The following is a 26,024-nucleotide window of genomic DNA, read 5'->3' as shown; positions in this document are numbered from 1 at the left end:
TTGGACCAAGAACAATGGGTGAGAATGGTAGGAGAAAGATTCAGGCTCAGTTTAAGGAAGAAATCTAAGTATGTGAGCCATCTGAGAGTGCAACAGGGTGCCTTATATCAATTATGCTGTCCGTGGGAGTGCTTGAGCATGAGTGGAACACCCACTCGTCAGGTTGTCCTCGAGCAGATGCAAACATTAAATAGATGGTTAAACTGGACAACCTTTCAGATCCTTCACCTCTAATCTTCCATGCTCAAAGTATGTTTCAGACCTTATCCTGACTCTCCTCCAGCATATGTAAATGAGTAACGAATAAGGTGCAGGAAAAAAAAGTGCTTTCAGTTCCCTTTGCACGAGTCTAAACTAGGTCCGTCCTTTTACAATTTAAAAGTCGCTTGGCATATTTGGAAGAGTATGGGCACATATCTTAGAACCAGGGAGATTATGGTTTAGTAAGGGAGAAAGAAAAAATTGATATGTGACATAACTATAAAATAATAAAATGAATTTCCGTATCATAGAAGAGGAGTAAACCTGTTACTTTGTAGTCACAAACTAGATCCACCTCAAGTTAACCCATGTCCTGCATCCACAGGTCAAGGGACTGCCATGTTGGCAAGGCAGCTTTGTAATTGTAATTTATTGAATGGGTATTTATTGAAACCTACAATCACAACAAATTTTTTAAGTATTGGAAGGAATCTCCTAATAAGTAAGACATGGTCCTTGCCTTCTGATCAAAGTATGATCCTTAGACCAACTGCTTCCATCATTTGTGAGTCCATCTGTCCATCTTGTGAGTGGTGTCAGAGAAGAAAAATCTTTCCTTGACCCACTTATGGTCAGTGATTGGGGGCCTGTGAATTGAACTGAAACTGACAGATTAACAGGTGATGAGACCTTTTCATTCACAGATGTGTGAAAGAGCATCCAGAAATATGTGACTCAAATGGGGGATTGGAATTGGGGGCTTGTGTACAATTTTAACAGGGGAAGGAGAGGGGGAAGAAAAGGCACTTATGGGAAAACACGTGACTTTTATGAAAAATAAATGGGGCCTTAGGAGAATGTATGGGAAATAATATGATAGTTTTGTGACACTGTCCATTGGGAGATTTCTTATTCTGGTGCTTACTTCTCGACCCTGGTGATAGGAGTCAGTCCTTTCTGGTTGTAAACCTCCTGGGGAGGGGATTTATGACCATTGAATTCTTTCAAGAGGCTCTGCTTTTAGGCAGATAAGGGGAGTTGCAAAAAAGCCTCTTCCTGTAACTGCTGATTCTCACATGTCTTCAGCTCCAAATAATCCTTATGCCACTGTGGTGTGTTGGGGACCCTTCTCTGGAGACAGGGAAGTAGGTGCTGAGAGTTGGACTGGTAGTAGCTAAGATGTTCCAGAGTTCATTTAATAACTTACAGAGAGAAATATCATTGTCCTGTGGACGTGAATTCATGAGCTGGCAAAGTGAGTGGATTGTCTTCCTTACATCAATCTATGTGGGAAGCCAAATCATATTCAGAAACTGCTTTATCATTTGTTACCCAAAGCAACAATGAGAGGCACTGGAAACACTCAGTGCCTATGTAGTCAGGGCCTACTCTCTGAGTCTGTCTTCAGCAGAAAGGACATTTCATGGAAGGATGTTAGCAGCCCACAGAATTATCTGGAGGCTTGTGTATGGACAGCTCCTAAGGGCAGCTCCAAGAGGCAAAGAGCAGCGGTGATGACAACCATCTTTAAGTAGAACCAGACTGTTTCCTTCCGCCATCGCCACCGTGGCTGCTATTGGTAGGTCTGAGTTGCCCATTTTTTCTATCACTTATTCCAAAATCCCAGACATAAGCATCCCATTGAATTCCCAGTCCAAACCAGGCTGCCAGTGGGTGGGGAGAGGAACTTCCAAACTGTTTTCCAAAGAAGCTGCACCATTTTACGTTCCACTAGCAGTTTATGAGGGTTCCAATTTCTCTGCATAATCATCGACACTTGTTATTGTCTATCTTTTTGATTATAGCCATCCTAGTGAGTGTGAAGTGGTATCTCCTTGTGATTTTGATTGGCATTTCTCTAGTGACTAATGATGTTGAGTGTCATTTTGTGTGTTCATTGGCCATTTATATGCCTTCTTTGGAACGTCTATTGAAATCCTTTGCCCATTTTTAAATTGGTATAATGTCTCTTTAAAATGCCATTCATCCTTTTATTACCTGCCTCTCATCTCCCAGGGATTATGGTTTGCTCCATCCCCCATCCTACATCATCTGATACACTGTTGGGTACACAGTATATTTTGGCAGTTGCCTAATACATTTAGGACATTACATTAGTACTAATACATTAGTACATTTGGCGGTTGTCCTTAGGCCTTTGATCCAGTTCAGCTAACCAAATAAGTGGTATTTCTTGGCTTTTCTTCAAAAACCCTGGTTTCAACTGGCATCCAGGGAAAGGAGGCAAGATACTAATCAAACTGGAGTAGGGATTCTAAATAAAACCTGCCACCCAGAATCTCATGAGAGTGGGGCTCTTCTTTGACCCCTTTCATTTTCACTTTATCTGTAGCATCTCTCCAGGCCCTTCCCACTGAAGCCCATGAGGGGAGGGAATCAGAGGGTGGGGAGAGAGAGGCATTGGAGAAAAGATGGAGCCTATTTTTAGGCTTGTTTTGCAGTCATGAAGTGTCATGTTCTTCCCCACCACGGCTGGTGGATTAATTAGGCTGTGCTGGCAGCTGCCAGTCAGGGAGGGTTGCCAGCTTCTAACCGTGATTCCGCCTAATGCCTAAGTTGATTTGCACAAGAGAACAACGTTTCTCATGCTACGTGGCTCTTGCCTTCCAGGACAACCTCTCTTGGCCTCCAGTGGCTCTGGATAGGAGAGAGTACAGCTTCCCTAAGCCATGAATCCTGTTTAACAGGATAAGAAAAGCCACCAGCTGGTCACTTTACCTATCAGCTCATTGGTAAAGCCTTGTTGCCATGGCTTGGGTCTTTCTCTTGCATTTCCTCTGCTCCCAGCTCTCCCAGCTCTGCCAAGCAAATCAATCCCATTTTCCAGATCTTGCCTAAAGTAAGAGCTCAGTGCCCACAGCTCGTGTGGCTTTCGGAGAGCCCACTGCCCAGGCAACAGGTCATAGAGAAAGTGTCAGAATCAGAGATTCTTACCTGAGAGCTTATTTCCATGCTATTCTGAAAGAATCTTCATGGTCATTGACTTCTGCACATTCAGAGACAATCTTCATTCATTCAGGAAATATTTATTGAGCACCTGCTGAGTACCAGGCACCATTCTAGGTGCAGGGCATGCAGCAGCGAGCAGAACAAAGATCCCTGGCCTGGTGGGACTTGCATTCTAGTCAGGAGTGACAGACAGGACACAATAGCCATACTTTATAAGAACAGTATATATTTTAGAATATTTAGTCTTAAATATTCTATATAAATATATATTAATATGTAAATATTGAATATAATATAAAGTATATTTAATTCATTAATAAATAGTATTTTGCATATCTACTGGAAAAAGTAGAGCATGTAAGGGACTTCTTCCCAGCATACCTTGCAGTCCATGCTATTCTGTTCTGTTCCCATCTCAGTCCTTAAGAGCGTGCCAAGGGTTCTCGTGCTGCCAGGAACTCCTGCATTCTGCTCCCTCAACTGTTCCCATGGGAAATCGCAGAAACAGACTGTTTAGGCCTGGTTGGACTCTTAGCATCCAGTCAAGCATTCGCTGCCTTGGTTCTGCCCCACTCCTGACTGATGATGTTGACACATGTGGCTGCCCCCTGGGTGCCAGCCATGTCACCCTAATGCTATCCAAGCAGAGCATACCAAGAACCTGCACAAGGCAGGCCTTTTCCCCAGAGTCCCAGCACAAGCTGTCCTATTAAGTAGGGAGAGTGGTGGTGGCGTCTAAGTTCAAGGAGTTCCCCATGGGTGGAACCCTGGCACCCCTGCCTCTCACCGGTGATGGCTCTAGTCTGCATCTCTGCTCATTTCTTTGCTGCCATATAAAGAATTATATTAAGAGCAGAACTAAAAGACCAGCCAGAACAACCATTAAGAAGAGTAAGTGAATAAATCATAGCAGCTGGAGAAGAAAGTTCAAGACCTCAGAAATCACTGTACATAGAACTGGATAGGAACAATTGATTATTACCAGATAATTGTCAAAGGCCAGGTTTGGGCAGAAGCAAGAAACAACCAAAAAAAAGTCAGAATATCCATCCTGGACCAGTGGGAAATGAGGTTATGAAGATAGCCAAGTTCTTTTTAAAAATCACTTAAATGAGCGGCAGTAATTTGAGCATAATCTCAGCATAGACAGTGGCAAGTTTCAAGTCTACTGTGGAGGAGAAAATCCTGAGTAAAGCACCGTTTTCCTGAACTCAGAAGGACTGTCTTTCCGCTGGGAATGTTTAAGCCCAAAATTTCCAGTTAAGACTGTCACAATTCTGATCCCTGTTGAGAAAATGAAATTAGACTCCATTTAGACCACATTTGGCCTAATGATGTTCAGTACCTCCTGGGGCCAAAAATTATTCCCAATTGAGCATAAATTACAAAGTGAGATTAGATATCAGGGAGAATCTGGTGATAATCTGGATTGTAAAGTGCCAGAAGCTTCTAATGGAGGGACGGTTTAGGTTTCAGTTCCAGAAGCTCTTTATGAAATAGATCAACACTCTGAACCTGAGACTAGTTTGGACTGTGTCTGCCTATGGGACCTGCTTATCAGATCAGTTGTGACTTAGGGAAACCTGGGGAATATATGAAAAGGTTACAATAACTATATCCACCTATGTCCAGGGCCAGGTTTCTCAACCTTGGCACTGTTAATATTGGGGCCAGATAATTCTTTGTTGGGGCGGGGCTGTCCTGAGCATTGTAGGATGTTGAGTAGCATCTCTGGCCTCTACCCGCTAGATGCCAGCAGCATCCCCACCACCCACCCTCCCAGTCATGACAACCAAAAATATTTCCAGGCCTTGCTCAAGTCCCCTGGGGGTCCAAATCCCTCGCTGCTGAGAACCACTGCTCTAGGGTGACCAACTGTCCCAGTCTGCCTAAGACTGAGGAATTTAGCATGAGACTTTCAGTGCTAAAGCCAGGACAATTCTATATAACCCAGGACCAGTTGGTCACTCCACTGTCAGTGATGTGTTCTATTTCATAGTAAAGTTTAAAAGCAAGAAACCAAATGTTTTGAAAAGTCTTTCTTTGGGAGGCATTGATAAAGACATTTGGGAAAACGTATCATTCCACCTCAGCACGTTTCCCGATTCTGGAAAGTCTTTAGAGTTCTGACCATCTTTTTCCTCAGTGCCTCTAAAGATGGGCCATTGGGATGTTTGATGCTGGCCAGTGAACCAAGAGGACAGGATTCAAACTGTGCCATCTTGCTAGAAGAGAGGTTCTTGCTTGACACCTGGTAATGAGTTTGAGTGACAGACTTCTCCTTAGAATTGTAGGCTGTGTGACAGTATACATCATAAAAGTGACAGCAACAGTGGGGACTAATTTAATTCCATTTTCCTTTGCAGCCCTGATAAATCATTGCTGCAGGGAAAAATAAATTTTACTTTCTCAGACAAAAACGATTTGAATAACGATGTGCTCTGAGGAATCAGGGACTGAGAGAAGGTCTGTTAGTGGGCTTAAAAATATTTAAATAGCGTGTCATGAAACTTGTTGCAAATGCCTCCTGCGCCTGGCCTGGTATGTGACATACCAGGAGGGCCTCCTTCCCGGACTGATTAGAACAGCATAAAATCATACAGGCCATCTTGTGTTTTTTAGGGTATCTCATGGGAAAAGGTAATTGATTATAGTGCTGCATATCCTCCATGAGTTGGTGGATGAAACAGTTAAGATAGTGATTCTAGAGTCTGGAGTCCTGACCATTTACAAATAGGAAAATTCTCAATGTGAATGGAAAATTGCCAGTGATTTTCATCTTCCTTCCAGAAAATGATTGTTGCTTAGGAATGTGGTTCTGCTGGGAGGTTTTTTAAATGATACAGAGAATGAATTATGGAGGGAGGAGGACCTGGGCCCCACAGTGCTGTGCATGAGGAGCCTAGTGCATCTGGGTGGGGCAATGTAGATGGAACATCTCTCCCCGAGAGGACAGTGGAGAATGGACCCTAATCCTTGTAGGGAAACGTGTACTTTGTCTAAGCAGAACAATGCCTAGCTTACTTTAAGGAGAGTCTACCGTCCTATCTGCAGTCCCTCCAAAGCACAAGAAAACCACTTGCCTGTGAGTAGAATCCACGTCTTCCTATACTACCCATGGGCATATTGCTCTGGGGTGTAGGGGCAAACTGGGAAACCCAGGAGAAGTTTTGCTCGTGACCATTTCCTGCAGGCAAGCCCACTGTGATTTTCCCACTCTTGACGTCAACCTCAGTTGCACTCCAGCTTCAGCGACTGAAGGAATAAATCATAGGCAGAAGCTATAAAAACTCCTGTCAGGAAGCAGCCCCTTCCTTGGGAGCCGTGTGAACGTAAGGTAAATGAGCAGTTACTGCAGAGATGATTTCATAGGAGTGAGAGATTCTGCACTCGAGCAGCAAGGAGAATTGTTATGTGAATTATAAAACCGCTCCTCTCGCTCCTCGCAGCCCACCTGGGAGCGGTGGTCTTCGTCTGACACTCACCCAGCTTCGGGGAGCTCTGATTTCCCGTTTGTTTTAGCCCTGATAAACAGCCCAGAGCTTTGGGCTAGGTCCAGCCAGCCATTGAAAATACTATTTGTCTTTTAAAAAGCAGGGCCTGGATCCTGTCAGAAATAAGAGAAACAATTGGAGAAGACATACAAGGTGCACAGTATTTACTGGCTGTGGTTGTCATTTCAATTTCACGTCCAAGAGGAGTTGGGTATTTGGGGTTCCATTAGCTTGATGTCCCCCCCCCTCCTAGTTTTCTCAGCTTGGAATTCAAAACTGCCTCTCGGTGTTCTCTATTGCCAACACGCAGCCCTCAGGAGCGGAGAGTCTGCGTCATCTCTGAGTCTGATGTGCTGCTAGACATGCGCGTCCCAGACACTTAGCTGTAGGCACCAGAACAGGAAAGAACAAAATGGTAGGATCTGGAAAGAGAGAAAACCCCAGGCTATAGTGCTGGTGGGAAGTAAAATCATGCAGACATATTTAAGGAATATATAATACTATATGTTTAAATAGTATTTGAGGAATTCTCTGGGCCTGTGCTATGCTGTAAAGTTTGCCTCTGAAGGAAAACGAAACAAAACTTAATCAGTCCTTGGATTACAAAGATCTTGGGACATCTGCCCTTGGGTTTTTCTTGTTCTGAGAATTTGTTTTCTGCAAATGCCTGCCTGGGTCCCTGCTTCGGAGGAATGGCTCTGTCACTGTATGAGTTTCCCAGAGCTGCCGAAAACTGGGCAGCTTAAAACCACATAAATTTATCCTCTCACAGTTCTGGAGGCCGTAAGTCTGAAATCAAGGTGTTGGCAGAGCTGGTTCCTTCGGGGCCTCTGATGGAGGATCCTTCTGGGCGTCTCTCGTAGTTTCTGGCTTCTGCTGCCATCCTTGGGGTTCCTTGGTTTGTAGGTGCAGCCCTCCAACCTCTGCCTCCATCTTCACGTGGCCATCTCCTTCCTCTCTGTCTGTCTCTGTGTCTCAAATCTCGCTCTCCTTTCTCTTAGAAGGATACCAGTCATTGGAGTTAGGGCCCACCCTAGGGTGATTTCATCTTGAGATCCTTAACTTAATTATATCTACAAAAACCTTCCTTTCAAATAAGGTTACATTCAGAAGTACCAGGGGTAAGGATATGAGTATATCTTTGGGGGGACACAAGTCAACCGACTACCATCGTCAGGGGGCTATATTTTATTCCTCTTCATATATCTCAAGTTGCTACTTGCTTTGCTAGAGTCCATTTACAAAACCTCACTGAGATGAATTGTTAAGCTGATTCCTGGCTCTAATATTTGCCTCCCCACCTCCATGTTCAGGCTTAAACATCCCTTCGTATTACTTCTGCCATATCACTCCTAGGAGACAAAGGCCAGACTGGCCAAACCCTCCAAACGTGACACTCCCAGGCACTGAATTCTCATGTCCTTGCAAATCAAATCAAGGAGGACAGGCTTACAGTCCTATGAGGCTCCCTACCCCAGGCTGTAACCTTCTGCCTTCACACGTAGAGCATATGAATATGCACAGGAAATGATTAACTATGGTGAAGACCAGAGACGTGGGGAAGGGGTGGCAGTGGAGAGAAGAGATGCCTCAGAACTGATTTCTCCAGCAGTCAATTTATCCAGAAAGACAGGGTAGCAGAGCAAGGCTCTGGACAGACTCTAATTGTTTTTTTTCCTTTTTTGATTTGTTTCCTATTAGCAAACTGCCTAGTTGGGCTAGAGCTGTCGTTCCCAAAATATTTTACGTCACAGAGAAGGCTTGGAACTATTATCCCTACACGATTACAGGTAAGCCCTTCGTATAACCAGCATGTCACATGCAGCACTGCAAGCACATGGCCGTAGTCAACTTTCATGGATTTAGGGTGAATTATCCAAGCAGGGACTTATGGGAGCCCCATAATATCTCCCCAAACCCTTTGCCTTCATATTTTTAGGTCAACGCTCTCCCTAGCAGGGGGTGGTAGGAGTTAAGCTAAACCATTCCAAGTATTCCTTCTTAAAGCAATTGTAGTAAATAGCATATGGAGGGGAAATGGGAAGCTCTTTCTAGTGACATTTCTACAGGTTTCATTATCCTTCTTTCTCCCTGTTTCCTCAATAATCTCCTAGTAATTTTGGGGTGTGGTTTGTTTATAAGCAAGTTGTTTATTTTGACTTGTTTGTTTTACAGCACCCCATCTCCCCTAAAAAAACCCCAAATGACTGTAATTTATGTAAAAGATTCTTTTGGGTCTCTCTGCCTCAAACTACTTCCTTTGCAAGTGGATAATATGAAAATCTTTAAGATCACTTTCCCTCTCACTTGTAATAGAGTGGTAATAACCTCTGACACTGAACTAGAAACTGTGGCCAAAAAATTTAGAAGGCTTGGTTCCTACCCTTGAACATATGAAAATTCGAGATCCCACTTGAATATCATCATAACAAGCCCTTCTTATTGGCTGTAAAAGCTGCTTTTCCACTTAAAAGATTTCCTTTGTGGTTAGTGAAATGCCCTACTGGAATTATTAGTCTTTAATTCTGCTTTTATAATGCCAGCTCTTTGGTTTTTAATTAGCCAAAACCTATAGGCTAATTGAATCTTGTCTTACAGTCCTTATCTGCCCAACCACAAAAGTATCATATGAAAGAGTTTTAAGAGCAAACATGGAGACATTCAGCATTTATGAAAATTAAATTTTGGAAGGTTTCCTTACTGCATTTTTAATAATTATAATTCGTCAGTATTTGTTAGCTCTGTGGTTTTATATTGCTTATAAGCGTGGTCTAAATTATCATTTTGTCTCTCTTTTTTTTTTCCCTCTTGTCCAAATGAACATCTGGGACCAGAATACACAGTAAGTTTTATTTAATCATTTAAAAATATTCAGCCTAAGGTCAATGGAGTAAGTGGAACTTCCCTTGTATGTCTCATCTCGTCAGTGTAATAAAAAAAAAAATAGGGAAATAATTCAGAATCAGATACTTAAATGTAGGCTATTACATAGTTATATATAATGGAATAGCTTGAATGTTCTCATTTGTTCAAGAACATGAATGTTAATTTAAAATGCCTTGATAGTCACTTTATATAATTAACTTTTACTTGTAATTTTAAATAGCTTGACTGCTCTGCTGGCGATAGTTCACTGTAATAGAAGGACAGTTTCTAGAAACGTGATATGGAAAAGACAATGGTAGTTATGGATGGAAGGTGGGGCTTACACTTGCAGGTTGTGGTCTGATCCCTTTTGGAGAACGTTGAAACTGGAAAGACATGCAAACTATTTTACTCAGAGCTCTGCATTGGACAGTCTTGGTGGCTTGATAAAAATAATTTAATTTCTTCCTATCCTAAGACCCTCTAGAATCATTACTTACACTAAAAAATGGGACCCTATAACATCATTGTGTCGTGGTATTTTCATTTGGATCATTTTCCTCAATGGCCAGTGGGTCAAGCTGTCATAACAAGGAAATGGTTAACTGAGCTTGGATGGAGTTGAGTTTTTGGTCTCAATCAAACAGCCAAAGGAAAGAGAGAGATGGTGAGAGAGAAATGGAGGAAAATGATTGATCACGTCCTTAGTGTGGGCATCATGGTACCTTGCACATAGTAGATGTGCAATCGCTAGTTATTGGATGACAGAATAAACGCATGAAACATAGGTAGATACATCATCCTAACAGATACCATGAAAGTGTCACAGGCTTTGGAGTCAGATAGGCCTGGTTGTCTTCTGGCTCTGCCACTTACTGGCTGAAGTTCTTAAGTGAGTGACCCTCAGTTGCCAGTTCTTGAACTCATGTTGGTCCTTAAGTACGTTCGCACCTGTTCTCTGCAAAATAGAAAAAAGTGGAAGAATATTCAAAATTTTTCATAAAATTACATTTATTCCACTTAAAGAACTGTTGATAATTATGTCCCTCATTCTTGGGTATTAAAATGTCTTTTCTTTTATGAAATGATAGCAATATACATAACATTTTCTCCGAGTGTCTAAGTTCAAAAAAAAAGGGCAATTCTATTGCAAAATACAAATTTTACATTTAGAAGTTAGGGAACCACTGCTCTAGAAAATGCAGCTTAACTTCTCTGAACTTAAGTTTTTCATCTCTAAAATTGGGATAGTCTCCCTTTCATAGAGCTGTGAGTAGAAGGACTCAATGATTAATGCTGGGGTTTGAAGACTTTTTCTATAAAGGGTCTTACAGTAAATATTTTCTGCACTGTGGTCCAGTCTCTGTCACTGTGAAAACAGCCATGGAGGCTGTGTAAAGATATTGGCATGGTTATATTTGCCCGGGAAGCAGGCCAGATTCAGCTCCCAGGCTATAGTTTGCCAACCACTGATCTAATGTATAGAAAGCTGTCAGCACGTTGCCTGTAGATAGCTGGCAATTAAATAGCTCCTACCAAACTGCGCCGCCCCCCCCACCGACCCCCCCGCAACCCCGTTCCTTTGCTTCCAGCAATTGCACAGTTATCAAGAGGAAGACTTTGGAATCTTTTGAATCCTGCCTCCATTAACAATTCTGCAAAGTGCTTCCCTTTAAGCCTCCATTTCTCATCTGTAAGTGGGGAAGATGTAGTAACTATCTTGTAAGAGTGATATGAAGATTATATTAAATAATCCATGTGAAATCTTAGCCTAGTGCTTGGTACATGGTAAATATTCAGTAAATGTTCATTGTTATTTATTTTGCAATGCTGGAAGCTGCCATCCTTAAAATGGAAGTCCTATGGGCAAATAAATGAGAATATATCTTAGTACCCTTCAAAGCAGACTAGCTCCAGTTACTAGACCAGAAGGTACTAATTGCCTAGGATATTATTTGATTTTATTGATATCTGGCGCTATCCCACTTCCCACTTTGCTGAAAGCTTGTGCATGGACTTTTCTTTTGAAATGTAATCAATAGCTACAGGGACAAGAGAATTCTTGTCTCAATAACTATACAAAGGCATTTATTTGCCTGGTGAACCTTAGAATTAGGTCACCTTGTCTTGACCCAAAAGTGATGGCCTTTATTCTCCATAATCTCGTGACAGTACCATGAAATGTGAGGGTGATTAACAGAGAAATGAAATCTGAAAATGTTTAATGATATTGTATTCATTTTTAAAGAGTGTTATTAAAGTACTAAGATTTTGAAAACAATGCAACGGAATGAAAACCATAGTTCCTGACAAAGCCATCCCCATGGGAATGCACATCCTAAGGCAGCCCTCCCACAGAAGCCTTTCCCACCAGCCTCCATTACAGTGGTCCCCCCGTATCCATGAGGGATACCTTCTAAGACCCCCTGTGGATACCTGAAGCCACAGATAGTACCGAACCCCGTATATATTATCTTTCTTCCTAGACATATGTATTTGAGATGCAATAGCAATACCAGCAGGAATTTTTTTTTCTTTCCTCAGAATTTCACAGATAGAAGATCCATTCATAGCATAGATCTTAGCAACCTCAGCATACCATTTTTTTTCTTTGTTTATTGAGTCAGGAATTTTCACCTTTTCACTTAAAGGAAGCACTTTACTGCTTCTCTTTGGCATATCTGAATTGCCAGCGTCACTGCTCTTGCACTTTGGGGACATTATTAAGTAAAATAAGGATTACTTGACACAAGCACTGTGATACCATGACAGTCAATCTGATAACCGAAGGCTACTAAGTGACTGATGGGTGGGTAGTGTATACAGCATGGATCCGCTGTATACAAGGAGATGATTCATGTCCCAAGCGAGATGGAGCGGGATGACACAAGATTTCACCAGGCTCCTCAGAATGGCGGGCAATTTAAAACTTAGGAATTTTTTATTTCTGGAATTTTCCATTTAATATTTTCAGACTGAGGTTGACCACAGGTAACTAAAACTGAGGACAGCGAAACCAGGGGTAAGGGAGGGGGCTACTGTACCGTGACCCTCGATCTCCTGCGCCAACCCTGTGTAGTCCACGGAGGATTTCTTAGGGACTCGTGGCCCTTACTTCTGACCAGCCTCTGCCCCGAGTTCTCCTGTGGCTCTAATCACACAGTTCAGACTTTGAAAGGAACATAAATTATTTTATTTCTGTTTGAGAAAATTTGGGGACAGAACATAAAAAAGAAGTTAATTATGGTTGCATAGTTTCACACTCACCCCCTTCTGTTTGACTCTAAGTATTACTTGATATCTTCTAGGCCCTTGTTTTTTGGGTCAACTTCTCCCTAATCCGATCCTTGGGATGATTTCCTGGGGCTGCCATAACAAAGTGCCACAAATTGGATGACTTAAAACGACATTAATTTATTGTCTTACAGTTCTGGAGGCTGGAAGACTGAATCAAGTTGTCGGCAGGGTCCTGCCCCCGATACCTGTAGGGCTGGAATCCTTTGCTTCTTTCTGGCTTCTGGTGACCCAGGCGTTCCTTGGCTTGTGGCCGCACAATTCCGATCTCTGCCTGTTTTCACGTAGCTGTCTTCCCTCTGTGTGTCTCTGTGTCTTCACATGGCATCCTCGTCGCTGTGTCTCCTTCCTCTTCTCCTAAGGACACTGGTCGTTGGATTAAGGACCTGCCCTACTCCAGTGTGACCTCATCTTCTCTAATTACATCTGCAATGACACTTATTCCAAATAAGAGCACATTCTGAGGAACTGGATTAGGACTTCAACATATATTTGGGGGGGGGGGGGGGGGTCACAGTTCAATCCATAACACTGTCTTTCAATTTAGTTAATTGTCATTTATTATGTTAACAGTCATTTATTAAGCACCAACAATGTGTAAAACATCATGCTAGAAGGCATCATTGAGCAATGGCCCCTGCCCTCTGGGGAGTCATCAGCAAGTCATAGGATTTTCTGGAGGCAAGACAGGCCAGGCCATCGTTCAGCCCAGGGGAGAGGCTAGCACCAGACCTGCCCACTGGCTACATGAGCTCTGAGCTGCACTGACAGCAGAGGTTCAGACCAGAAGGCAGAATGAATGGCACTGGGGAATCCAGCCAGACAAGCAATTGCAATGTGAAAGGAAGGGCCCTGTGCTCTGGATTGGGGCCTTGAGCTTGAGGGACAGGGCTATAGTCCCCAAGAAGGGGTCCAGGCAAGAACAGGACACGGCCATCTTACACAGGTTGCTCGATCATGAGTTGCTGGGGTGATAAAGTTGCCAGCTTTAGCAAGTAAAAATACAGACTATCCCGTTAAGTTTGACTCTCAGATTAACAGCAAATAGTTTTTAGTATAAGTATGTCCCAAATATTGCAAGGAATATACTTATACTAAAAGATTGTTTGTCTCATATTTTATCTAGCAATCCTTTGGGGGGAGGGGTGGCAGTGGGGCAGAACTGGTCTCAGAGACTAAAGCACAAAAATCTGATCATAAGAACAGTGCACCTTGGTAGGCCAAGGGGAAGGGAAGACAAGAATTGTAGGACTCAGGAACCTGTCCTGCAGTTGACGTGCCGCATTAACACTCAGGCCAATTGAATGACCCATCAGAGCAACTGAAGTGCTCCTTCCTCAAGATTGGGTCAGGAAGTGAAATGGACTGAAGGGAGTTGGGGAAAATTAAGGGAGAGCGGACGAATACATAGCTGTCAGTATTTCAAGGAAGACCTGTGCTAAGTGTTACAGTTACAATGCAAACAGAGGATTGTGGAAAGGAGAGAGAAGTTCTGCCTGGGAGAAATACGGGAAGATTTCCTGGAGAAGGTGGGATTTGACTGGTCCTTAGGGACAGTAGAACTCCCACCTGCAGACGGCTGCTCTGTCTTAGCTTGAACTGCATAACAAAACACCATAAACTGGGTGACTTAAGCGCCAGACGTTTATTTCTCACAGTTCTGGAGACTGGAAGTCCAAGATTAAGGTATTGGCTGATTTGTTCGGTTCCTGGTGAGGACCCTCTTCCTGGTTTGCTGACAGCCATCTTCCTGCTGTGTCCTCACATGGCAGGGAAAAAGAGAAAGCAAGCTCTCTGGTCTCTTCTCAAAAGGCCACTAATCCCATTGTGGGGGCCCCACCCTCATGCCTCATCTAAACCTAACTAGCTCCCAAAGGCCCCACCTCTGTGTATCAACACATTGGGGGTTAGAGCTTCAACAAATGAATTTGGGGAGGAGGGACACAATTCAGTCCATAGCATGCTCATTCCAGGCCCAGTGGGCAGGTGATGTCTCTGGATCTTGGCCACCTGGACACATGGAGGCCAGGTCATGGCAGCTTTGGATGTGAGGGCAGGTCTGGAGTTAATTCTCCAAAAGGAAGCAAGATTTTTTCGCAGCTAGTCCACTTTAATTTTCCATCCCAAATATAGCACGGCTTTTCTTTCCGTCCCTCCAGTGACTGGGGGATCCGAATTTTTCTCTCTGTGGCTGCAGGTGCACCCATTCAGGCCCACAGTGTTCACTTTGAAGCTGCCTGTTCTTAACTCGGACTCAGCCGTGTTTTCATGCTCTCTGCCCACGACAGCCCGGGGAGAGGACCCTACTTTTCTCTCTCACTGCAAGGTCTGCTCCCAGGATTTATGACAAGACGCTTTCAATAGTGTTCATCTTTTTTCCTGTTTTAAATGCTTTTTTATTGGCTTCTTTATCCCCTGATCCATTAATCCTAACTACCTCTTCTTGACGTCATTTCAAGCCCCATATTTCCTGTTTTTGCCCTAAAGCAAACCTTCCCCAATGCCAGACTTCAACTGGGGTCACTACACCCGCCCCTCCCTCCCCTCAGGGAGGCAGAGGGGCTCTCAATACTCCAGACAGGTGTCTCTTCCCGTAGGATTAGCCCAGAGCAATGTGTGTCTGTTCCTAGGGTCCCCTGGGTCTTATATCTGACTCTCCAGCCTATTACGGAGACCTCATGCTGCCCTCATTTATGACAAAACCCAGCCCAAAGCACTTTCTGTTTAGGGTCATCTAGGGCTTCAACATTATCACAATTATCAAGATGCAAAAGCTTTTTCATCACTGTGAGTGACTCCGTGTGTTTAGTATTATGTGGAAACACCATGTGCCCAGGAAGTTGGAAAAAAATATCTCTAGTTGCTTATAGGAAAAACCTTAATTATACAATAAAAAAAGAACAACACGACGACAATTTTCCAGAGGACAGACCATCTAACCAGTTCTTCAAAACCTGTCGGTTCTTCTGAAGTTTGTCAAGTCACAAAGGAAGGTGCCCAAGCAGAGACTGGCTGCTTTCCAAAGTCACTGATTTTGTTTTTCTAGGGCTAAAAAAAGGCTGTGCTGGAGTATGAATATAATTCAGCAGCATCGATTCAGCCTCGGTAGTAATGAAGGGGAAAAAAAGAATTTTTTTCTCATTTGTAAGAATTTGAAAACTGAAGCTATAGTGTCTATGGCGGTGACCTAGAATGCGCCGTTGCTAGATCTTTTGCTGCCGTGACCATCCCACTTACCCCAACATCTTAATAAGAATCGGCAGAAGAGGCAACGACGATTGCGAAGCACCTTTCTCTTAGAATGGCTGGCCATTACCAAGGAGCAAAAGTCGTAGTGGGCTATTCAACGTTATCCAGTTTTTTAATTATTTAGTTGAAAGAGATAGAAAAAATAAAATGTAACAGACTAGGGAGAAGGAAATGGTTCTGGAATGAACCTCAAACGGTGTGGAGCCACAATGAGCCATGTCGTTGTTAGGGTTGATTTAGTGGAGCCGGGAAGAGGGTCAAGCTCATGGTCGGGACTGGATCGTCAGTCACCCAAGGTGAACTCAGGTTGTCTTCCCAGCAGTGGCAAGAGAGAGATTGAGGTATTTTTCTGAAAGCAGCTAACTGTCCTGGATAGGAATTTCACTCGCAATCTTGGCCTCGTCAGCTTCCCCGATAATTGAAAGAGCTGATAGGTGCTGTGTGTTCAGACTGCTGACCTGCATTCCTCTCAAGCCCTCTCTGCCTTCTTAAGCACAGAATCCCAGCCAAGGGGAGAAGAAACCACTAAATCACATAACTGAGAAATAGGTCCAAGTCCAGGGAAGGTACATTATTATATGAGAACTCTAGGATTGTTGGAAGGAAATTAGAGGACAATCTGGCCATCTCAACTACGGTATAAGCTAAGAGAATGAAGGTCCCTAAGTGTTCCTTCTTTGTGGTCATGGAGACAGAGGTAGGGATGGCGGTTAGATGATTAGGAAATAACCTTGATCTCCACATCACAATTAACCTTGAATATCCAGAGCAATACATAATTTTGGGGGGCAAAAGGAAGTATCCCTTCTTAGAAATGGGGGTGCATAGGCTGGGGCCTGTAGAGACCAGGTCAAAGAAACAGTCCTCCAGCTGAGAGTGCTAATGAGCAAGGCAGCAATTAGGCACAGGCCGGAAGAGGACTCCCACAGGGAAAATGCTTAAAGTCCGTGGAGACGTGGGTCATGGCATGAGGCTGGTGCCATAAATAGAGTCAAAAGGACCAAGTTCAAAAATCTTCAGGGTTCAAGAGAATTTAGATGGAAACAGTCTAGAGCCACTTATAACTATTCATCAAGATGGTACAGTCAGCTAAGTAAAGGAAACACTGGGTTCTACTGAGTTAAACAGATTTGGTTATTGCAGGACTTCTCAGAGCCTTACTGTTCTAATGTACATTGTGAATCTCCAAAAGCGAGTTGTAGTATGCACACTTCCCACATTCATTTGTCCATGGGACCTCGGATTCTGTAAAGCCAGTCTTCTAAAACTTAGAGAAGCTCCAGAAGCTTCTCTTAGAGTCAGAGCCATTATGTGCCCACGAAATAGGCCAGTGGACTAATTCTATTTCAGTAAATGTTACTTCTTAAATTTCAGTGGGCTAATATGTTGCCTGAAGATTACAATTACTCAATATCAGAGTTTTTTGAAGAACTCCAACAGTAATGAATTTTTTTTTTAAAGAATCAGGTGACACAGAACCTCTAGGTTCCTTTTCAAGCAAAGTCAGTTCTGTTAGACAACACAGCAAAGACACCTGAGCACTGAGATGACAGTGAGCTTGCGCACTGAGTTATTTCAATTTAGAAAGCGAACTGGTTGCACGGATGAACCATTGCAAACCCGCTTGTTCACAGAGGGGACTTGGTCCTCGTGCGGGACTAGAACTTGCCTCCACATCTCAGCAACCAGTCGATTGGCACCTGGTGAGGCGGGACCCTTGGAACAGCCAGTGTTGTTTCCATTTCTAGCTGTTCCCAAGCTCTTGTTCGTTCTTCAAAGAAAATTAATTCAGCCATTTTTGGGGGAGAGAGCAGAAGATAAAATGTACCTCTCTACCATAACATAGCATTGTTAAATTGTTTGCACCTTTTTAAACACCACTCAGAGTGACCTTACAGGGGGCAATCATCACAGAAAAAAATGTCTAAAGGAATTTTCGATAGAAGATTTTACTGGGAAGTTTTCCTTTCTTTGTTGTTTTCTACTTTGCACCTGTGGTGCTGAAAATTGGATTTCTCTTCTACAATTTATTAACGCCTATGGAATTGGGTTTAGGTCAAGTTGGTAAGATCAGAATAATACAACTCGAACAATTTTGTAGGGCAGGTTTCTTTCTGTAAAAATAAAATAAAACACAACTCTGGATATACCGAAATAGTAAACTTCAGTGATTAAAGAAAGTGAATGTAAAACTGCCCAATGTCTTTTAACCTTTCTGATCACTGATACTCTGAACTCTATGACAGTGTGCAGTTGACTGAGGAATTTCCCCAGCTGGTTAAGAAAGATGATTCTTCCAGTTTTTAACTGAGAAGGCTTGCAATCTGCAAGTTTCCTCCCAGGCCACGTGCCAGCCTCTATTTGGGAAGTCACTCTGATTTGTTCCCATTTTTATTACTTTCATGCAATTCTTTTTCACTTGATGTGTTCTGTCTGTCTCTTGAAACCTTGTCCAGCCTTTTATTGTGTGTAGCTATCAGTTTGAGCATCCACTGCTTATTTCTGCCCTGACGGGTCCAGCCCTAGATTGTATACAGAACCTGAATTTAGTTTTCCTGCTCGATTTTCATAGAAACGTCATTAATAAACCATGCCCCGTTGAGAAAACATACCTTCATTCATGTCGTTGCTCCCTCTCCCTCCTGGCCTTGCTTCTCCAGTGAGTTGCTGTTGCTCAGCATGTCAGAGGACAGGAAGAGGCTCCATCGATGAATGAACTAATGAATTAACAGAAGCCTCAGGGTAGGGCGCAGGCTGATGAGAAGCCGCGGAGAGGCTGACATTCATGTCCTCGCTGTGGGCTGGAATACTAGCAGCTGTTTTCTGCTGTATTTCCATGCTCTGCCTTCCACACCCTCCCTTCCTCTCATCCTCCCTCGCTTCTCTTTCACATCCCACCGCTCTTCCTGGCCACGTTTTTCTTCCTATGCAGCCTCTATTTGGGAAGTCACTCTCTGATTCATCCTTTTCTCTATTATTTACATGCAATTCCTTATCTCCTCTTTGCTTTAAAATTCTGCTTTTTAAAATCTCCACTTGAGTTCCTGTTCTCACTTTTCTGGAACAATCTTCTTTGCAATTTTTTTCCAACTACCCTGTCACTATTACCACTCATGCTATCTATGTGTAAAGGCAGATGTGGCCCTTGGAACACAGAACAACAAAGGAAACCCAGTATATCCCCTTATTTCCTTTGCATCTTTCCCTGAATGATGACTGAGGTTCTGAGTAGATGGGGGACAGCCAGACATACACTTTCTTGAAATTGGTGTATATAGTAAAGATCTCCCAGGCAAAACAGAGAAGTTTATATATGTATACGTTATCTTCCAACTATGGGGCAATTTTTTTGTCAAAATGGAAAGATGAAAGTTTCCTGATGAAGAATAAGGAAAAGTAAAAGGAACTTTAAGATCTAGGTGCCTCTACATACAGATTCACCACCCATAGGCTCCTATTCTACAGACAGCACAGTCTCCAGCCCCAGATTCCTGAAACATAATAAATCCTAAACTCTAGACCTGCTCTCACTAGCCCCGTGGAACATTCTGGATATAAGTCTCCTGTTGGTGAACCATGGAAACCTTTGCAAATCCAGTTTTATTAATGATCCCATCTCAAGCTGAAATTCCCTGTATGGCCTTGGCGTACATTTAATATGATAATATAGAATATCGTACCAAAGAATCAATGTCTTCAGGGGAATTCCATTAGAGAGAAGGTCAAGTCTATATGGAGTTTAATGTTCATTGATAGCAGAGAACACATGTTGCGTGGAGACAGAACAAGATGACCAGAGAGGAATGCATTGAGTTTCAGATAAAAGCTAAAAGGAAATAGTCTTTTAAAAGCCTATAAATACTGCATCTACCCCGTCAGCTTCTCAGCTCTTGCACTTAACTTTTGTGATTCCAAGCCTCCTTGGCTTTCAGACGTGGAAGGATCCTGGCTGATGACCAGGAATAAAGTGTTGAGTTAGTGGGCTCAATCAGCAGTTTTCAAACTTTCCCTCTCTTGGTCCAGGAGGTGCCATGGACATGCCTCACTGGCCACCATGTCACTGCATAACATTTTATGTGAAGAAGGAACCCTGATGCCATTTAAAAAATGATTTGAACTACTGAACTATATCACCTCTCAGATCCAGCCTCATTCAGAGACTCCATGAAGAAGTGTGATATATGAGACAGGAACCATTTGAAGCCAAGATTCCCAAACTTCCCGAATTTGCGCCTTCTCCATCTACTTAACAATGCTCTTTATAGTCCATTCCTCTTTAAGTTAAAGGGGACTAAAGCTAAGAGAATTTTTGGAACATCTTATGACTTCCATTAGAGATAATATAGTTACTTTGGGATATCATTGATGTTTACTTTTTTATGAGATTTGAATTTTTTTCTGCTTGCTTATTGAAAAAGATGTTTATTGTAAAATATAAGCTTTATAAAAATGTATATTACAGAAAATAAAAGGGCTCCATAATTTCCATTTCTCTCCTTGAGAATATTTTGATGTCTGTTCTCCATTTTTTCTGTGCGTATACTAAAATACCTTTTTTTCTTTTTACAAAAAATGGGATTGTCTTGTTTTACACTTCGCTTTTTAAATAGCTTTGGAGTCCACCACAGTGTACTTAACCAACCTTCTACCAGTGGACTTTGGGTTGTGGCCATGTTTTTTATAGGACCAATAATGTGGTAATGAACATCTGTTTAGTCATAATATTTTTTTCACACCTGAGAATTCATGCTCTTTGTGGAGTTCTGGGCAGGGTTTTAAAGCACTTCCACAGTAGGAATTAACTTAAGCTGTCAGATTCAATTCAATTTTTGAAAATGATTGTATTTTAAAGGTAGTAGGATATTTTGGCATATATAGGAATCACGCTGTGAATTTCTTAAATGAATAATTATTTCCCAAATTTATCTTTCTGGTAACTCCTGCTTTTCCTTCTTTGGGCTTGTTTGAAGTAGGGCATAGCTATCATTTGACAGATGCACACACACACATCTTCTCTGCTCTCAGTGGCCACAGGACATACTGAGGTGCCTTAGCCACCATCACCTCTGGCTGAGCACTCGGCTCCACTAGAAACGTTCATGTACTTTCTTAATACTCAGGAGGCAGCAGGATGTGGGGTTACAAGCACAAACCTCAGAGCCAGACAGCCTGAGCTACACCCCAGCTCCATCATGTAAATGTTATGTGATTTGGGGCACACTGCTCAACCTCTCCATGCCTTTGTTTCATATCTATAAAATGGGTATAACAGTTATATATCCCTCATAGTCCTATGAGGGTTAATGAGTTAATAAATCAGTTACTGTATATCAAATACTTGGAACAGTGCCTGATGACAGTAAGTACAATATCAACACTATTGTCATTATTACTTCACTGTTGGGTCATGTCCGTTTGTCTCAGACTGGATATGAGGAATGGTGACTGGTTTCCTTGGATCATCATTTTGACCCAAAGGTATTCCACAACTTCCCGGGATTAAGAAACACCTGGGCGGTAATAACTGTTGGTAAAGATGTGGAGGACCTGGAACCCCAGACTCTACTGGTGGGAATGTAAAATTGTCGGACACTTTGCAAAACCATCTGGCAGTTCCTTAAAAGGTTAAACATAGGTGACCATATGATCCAGCAATTCCACTCTAGGTATATACCTAGGAGAAATGAAAACTTATGCATGCAAGAAGTTGTATAAGATTCTCCATGGCAGCATTATTCATAATAGCCAAAAAGCAGAAACAAATGTCCATCAACTGATGAATGGATAAATTAAATATGGTATATCCACATAATGGAATATTATTCTGCCATACAAAGGGTGCCAAGTGAGAGAATCCAAATACAAAAGACTACATGTTATATGATTCCATTTATATGTCATATCCAGAATAAACAAATCAGAGAGAGAAAGTAGATTAGCGGTTGCTTGGGGAGGTGGGAACGGGGACTGACTGCAATGGTACCAGCTTTTTTTAGGGTAATGAAAATGTTCTAAAATTAGATCATGGTAATGGTTGAATATACTAAGGAATGGGTGAACAATATAGGATGTGAATAAAGCTACTTTTAAAAAGAACAGAAAAATCAGGTCCTAGTTCAAGAGTAGGCTCCAGGACCCCACCAACTTTCTGAAAGCAAGTCATCAAGAGAGGGGCCTGGAATCTGTTTTTAGTAAGCCTACCAGATGAGGTATCATAAAGTAGGTTTTAGGAATACATACTGTTAGAGTATGATGTTTGTTTTACTTTGTAAATTGGTATAGGGCAGCCTTAATACTCTTTAGCTTACAGATTTCACCATGGGCTGGGTGTTATGGGAGTACAATATGATAGTAATGATGATCTTCAAAGTGAATGGTGCATATTTTTCCAGAAGTCTTGCCACTCCATGCTTTGGAAGTGCAGACCCCCTAGAGAGCTTCACCTCATCTCCCCTGGCCCATTCTCTCCAGCCACCATCTCCTCCCCCTCTGCAGGTGTGGAGACGGCAGTGAGAGCTTCCAGCACCACCCAGAAACTGACTATGAAATTCCCAGTGTGTTAGCCCCTTTCTCTTTAAGACTTGCTTACATTTAGTTTTGTTCTCGTAAGTGTTTGCCATAGCAACCCTAATCAATCACTAGACTAAAAATAGCCCTTTCATTTTTCCAAAGCATGTCTGTAGTGAATTGAAAATTCAGCTCTGCCATGCATTTTGCATGTGCTGCTTTCATTTCCCGACACTGAATCTGGGCATGCTTGTGTCTGGAAATTATTCTTACAGAAGCCCAGGTATTTCGCTTGTCTTTCCTGGCATTCTTCTTCCTGACTGCAGATTCCCCCATCACTTCCAAAAGATACAAGTACGTGCATTTAAATATTCACCAAACAACCATTGCTTTTCTGCACAGTAGGTTTTAGGTGCTAGAGATTTCACAGGTACTCAATGATCGCTTTGCAAGAACAGGTTCATCACAGTGGATGCCATTGCGTTTGGAAGGCAAATTAAAGATGCTCAGATACTGGGTACAGAGGAAGCTCGTCATGGCAGGGAGCAGATGACAGACTCTTCTGGCTTGAGAGGATCTAAGGTAGAAAATCAAAGAGGAGATGACAGGAGATCTTTTGATTTATTTCCCTGATTTCTCCATGACACTGTTACTATTTTTAGGGAGTTGAGGGCAAAATAAACCCTGGATGTAAGAAAGTGAATATTTGTTGTAATTCTCCTGGCCAAGCTACTCTCCTAGTCAATAAGAGAGAGTGCGAGAGAGAGTGAAAAAAAGATTTTTCATGAGAAAGAAGATTCCAGATCTGGAGTGGGCTCAGGGGAGGAAGGAGCGCCGGGGAGGGGCTGAAGTGACTCATGATGTCCCCTGGGTTCCGGAGGATGAGGGCACTTCATGGCCTCTCCCCTTCCTTCATCACTCTGCTTTAGAGTCACTGCCCCAACCCCTCTGCCTGGAAGCGGGGTCAGCTTGTGGGACCCCTGGGGCTCCCAGATGCTGTTTTTTGATGCTATTTCTTAAGCCTCAGTTTTTGTAATAAGGCTGAGTGAATAAGACATAAAGCTTTCAGATCTAGGTAGGAAGAAAGTTCACGGTGATCCTCGTGGTATTCCTGTTTCCCTGTAGGAAGTTGGCAGGGAGTGGAGGAAAGCTGAGAACAGCTGAGGGGAGAGAGCCCCTGCATAGAAAAAGGAGCTGCCAGGCCTTTAGAAAAAGAGGACAGTGAGGGGTGGACCTGGAAGAGATGACGACATGTTCTCTGCAGTGCAGCAGGTCAGAAGATAGGGTAAGGCCGGAGGAGCCCGAACCTGCTCTGTGGCTTGGCCACCATCCGTGTCATCGGAAGGACCAATCAGGTGTCCTCCTGTTGCCGCCGTTCCAGCAAGCTTACAACCTCCCAATGCATCCTTGCACATACACAGTGGAGGGTCTCCCCCAACCTCAGCTCCATTTTCTCCCGCATATAGGTCGTGGGAGTTTCATGGGGAGGGGTACAATGGCTTGGGCCAACATTTCTCAAGTATCTGTTCTGCCAGACACTGACTGGCCTTGGACATTTGTTATCTCACTTAAACCTCGCCCCACAGCCTTGAGGTTGGTATTGTCTCCATTTTGTGGATGAGGAAACTGAAGCTCAGAAGGACTAAGAAATTGGCCCAAAGTCACACAGTTTGTGAGAAAAGAAGCTGGGGTTTGAACTAAAGTGTATTTCACTCCCAAACCTGTATTCTTTCCACTGAAGCACCATACTTGCTCCCTGTGGGCTAGGTGCACGCTGCTGCCTCTGGACACCCAAGATGGCAAGATGGTAAGCTTAGGGGTGTCTTTTACTAGCAAATATCACCGTGGGCAATAAGTGGCCAATGACAAAGCAGATGACATCATAGGTGGAACTATTAAGCTGGAAAGAGTACAAATTCCCCATTTCCTTGGACATGTTCACACCTCAAAGTGAGTGATGCTTTACTCAGATGAGAGTGAAATGGGTGATTTGAAAGGGAAGCAGTGGTTGGATTCTTGAGGTTGGCTGTTGTGTTGGTTTTTATTGCTGTGTAACAAATTTCCCACAAACTTAGTGACTTAAAACAACACAAATTTATTATCTTAGAGTTTCCATTGAAGCTGAGATTAGCTGGGTGCTTGCTCAGAGTCTCACCAGGCTGAGATAAAGGTGTTATCCAGGATTCCAGTCCTTTCTGAGGCCCAGGGTCCTCTTCCAAGCTCATTGGTTGTTGGCAGGATTCAGTTCCTATGGTTGTAGGACTGAAGTCTGGTTTTCTAGTTGGCTGGCCTCTGGGGGCAGCTCTCAGCTCCTAGAGGCCTTCCTCAGGTTCCAGCCACGTGGCCTTCTCAGACACGGCTGCTTACTTCTTGGAAAGCAGCAAAAGAATCTCTACTTCTTCTAAAAGGAAGTCTTGTGTAAGGTAACAATCTGCTCACCTTGGTAATTTAATCAGAGGAGCAGCTATCCTGTCATGTTCACAGCCTGCCCACACGTAAAGGGAGGAATTATACAGGGTGTATATACTGGGAGCTGGGAATCTTGGGGGCCATCTTAGAAATCTGTCTGCCATGGGTATTTTAGTCTTTCCCTCATGTTGTTGTGAACCAAATGAGACTTTGAACATTCAGTGTTCCCAAATGACCGTGCCACAGAGAGCATGTGCTATCCCCTAAAGATTCTGACACAGTTCCTTGGGTGAGGGGAATTCCATGTCACTGAAGGAACCGTCAGGCATGTGGGAGGGGGAAAAATGCACTAAGGGAATAACGCACAATTTACGAAAGTTCAGGCTTATAAAGTGGGGTGCTCCCTTCTCCCCCTGGATATTTGAGAATGACTAGGTTAGATGTATATTCCCAGCTTGAGCAAAGCCTTTAGTCACAGACGGCAGACCTGAGCAACCTTAAAACAAAGGAGATTCTTTGACACCTGAAAGCCTGGGGTGGCCGTGACTTAGGCCATTCCTAAGGGCAGCAGGGTTTCGGGGAGAGATCCTTTGGTTGGAATAGTATTGGAGCTTATCATCTGGTTGTTGAGCCAGACACATAGACAGCTAATTGTGATAATGGAAAAGGAGATGAATGCTGTGGCAAAGGTACAAACAGAATGCTGCCTGCACACATGGGATAGTCATTCTGAAGTGGTATTGGGGATGGTCTGTGGGTAAGACTTAGGAGGGAAATTTCAGCCTGAGGGAACTGTGGGCCAAAAACTACAGCAGCCGGAAGTGTTCCAGAAAATGGGAGATCCATAGGATGAATACACGGCAGAGCCAGAAAGAAAATGAGGGTCAGATGTAGATGACTCCAGGTCTTCTCTGTAAGGAGGGAAGCGGAGCCAGCAGGACCTGGGGCTTCCTTGGATGTGATGGGTGAGTGTAGTGGGTTGAATAGCGTCCCCTCAAAAATCACGTCCACTGGAACCTCAGAATGTGACCTTAT

At 43.1% G+C, this 26,024-nt stretch overlaps 1 protein-coding gene across 2 annotated transcripts in view; it reads left to right on the top strand.

Moving 5' to 3' along the window:
• The window catches only part of PITPNC1 (phosphatidylinositol transfer protein cytoplasmic 1), a 234,592-nt gene that overhangs the window by 119,527 nt on the left and 89,041 nt on the right, over positions 1-26,024 (top strand). For both annotated transcript variants that reach the window (XM_046675541.1, XM_046675542.1), the window contains exons 3-4: positions 8,367-8,455; positions 9,500-9,507. In XM_046675541.1, coding sequence (XP_046531497.1) covers positions 8,367-8,455; positions 9,500-9,507 — 97 coding nt within the window. The remainder of the gene's footprint in view (positions 1-8,366; positions 8,456-9,499; positions 9,508-26,024) is intronic.

The sequence above is a fragment of the Equus quagga genome, chromosome 11, assembly GCF_021613505.1.
Source record: "Equus quagga isolate Etosha38 chromosome 11, UCLA_HA_Equagga_1.0, whole genome shotgun sequence".
Classification (NCBI taxonomy): domain Eukaryota; kingdom Metazoa; phylum Chordata; class Mammalia; order Perissodactyla; family Equidae; genus Equus; species Equus quagga.
Note: the sequence above shows the minus strand (reverse complement) of the source record. Positions and strands in the feature narration are given on the sequence as shown.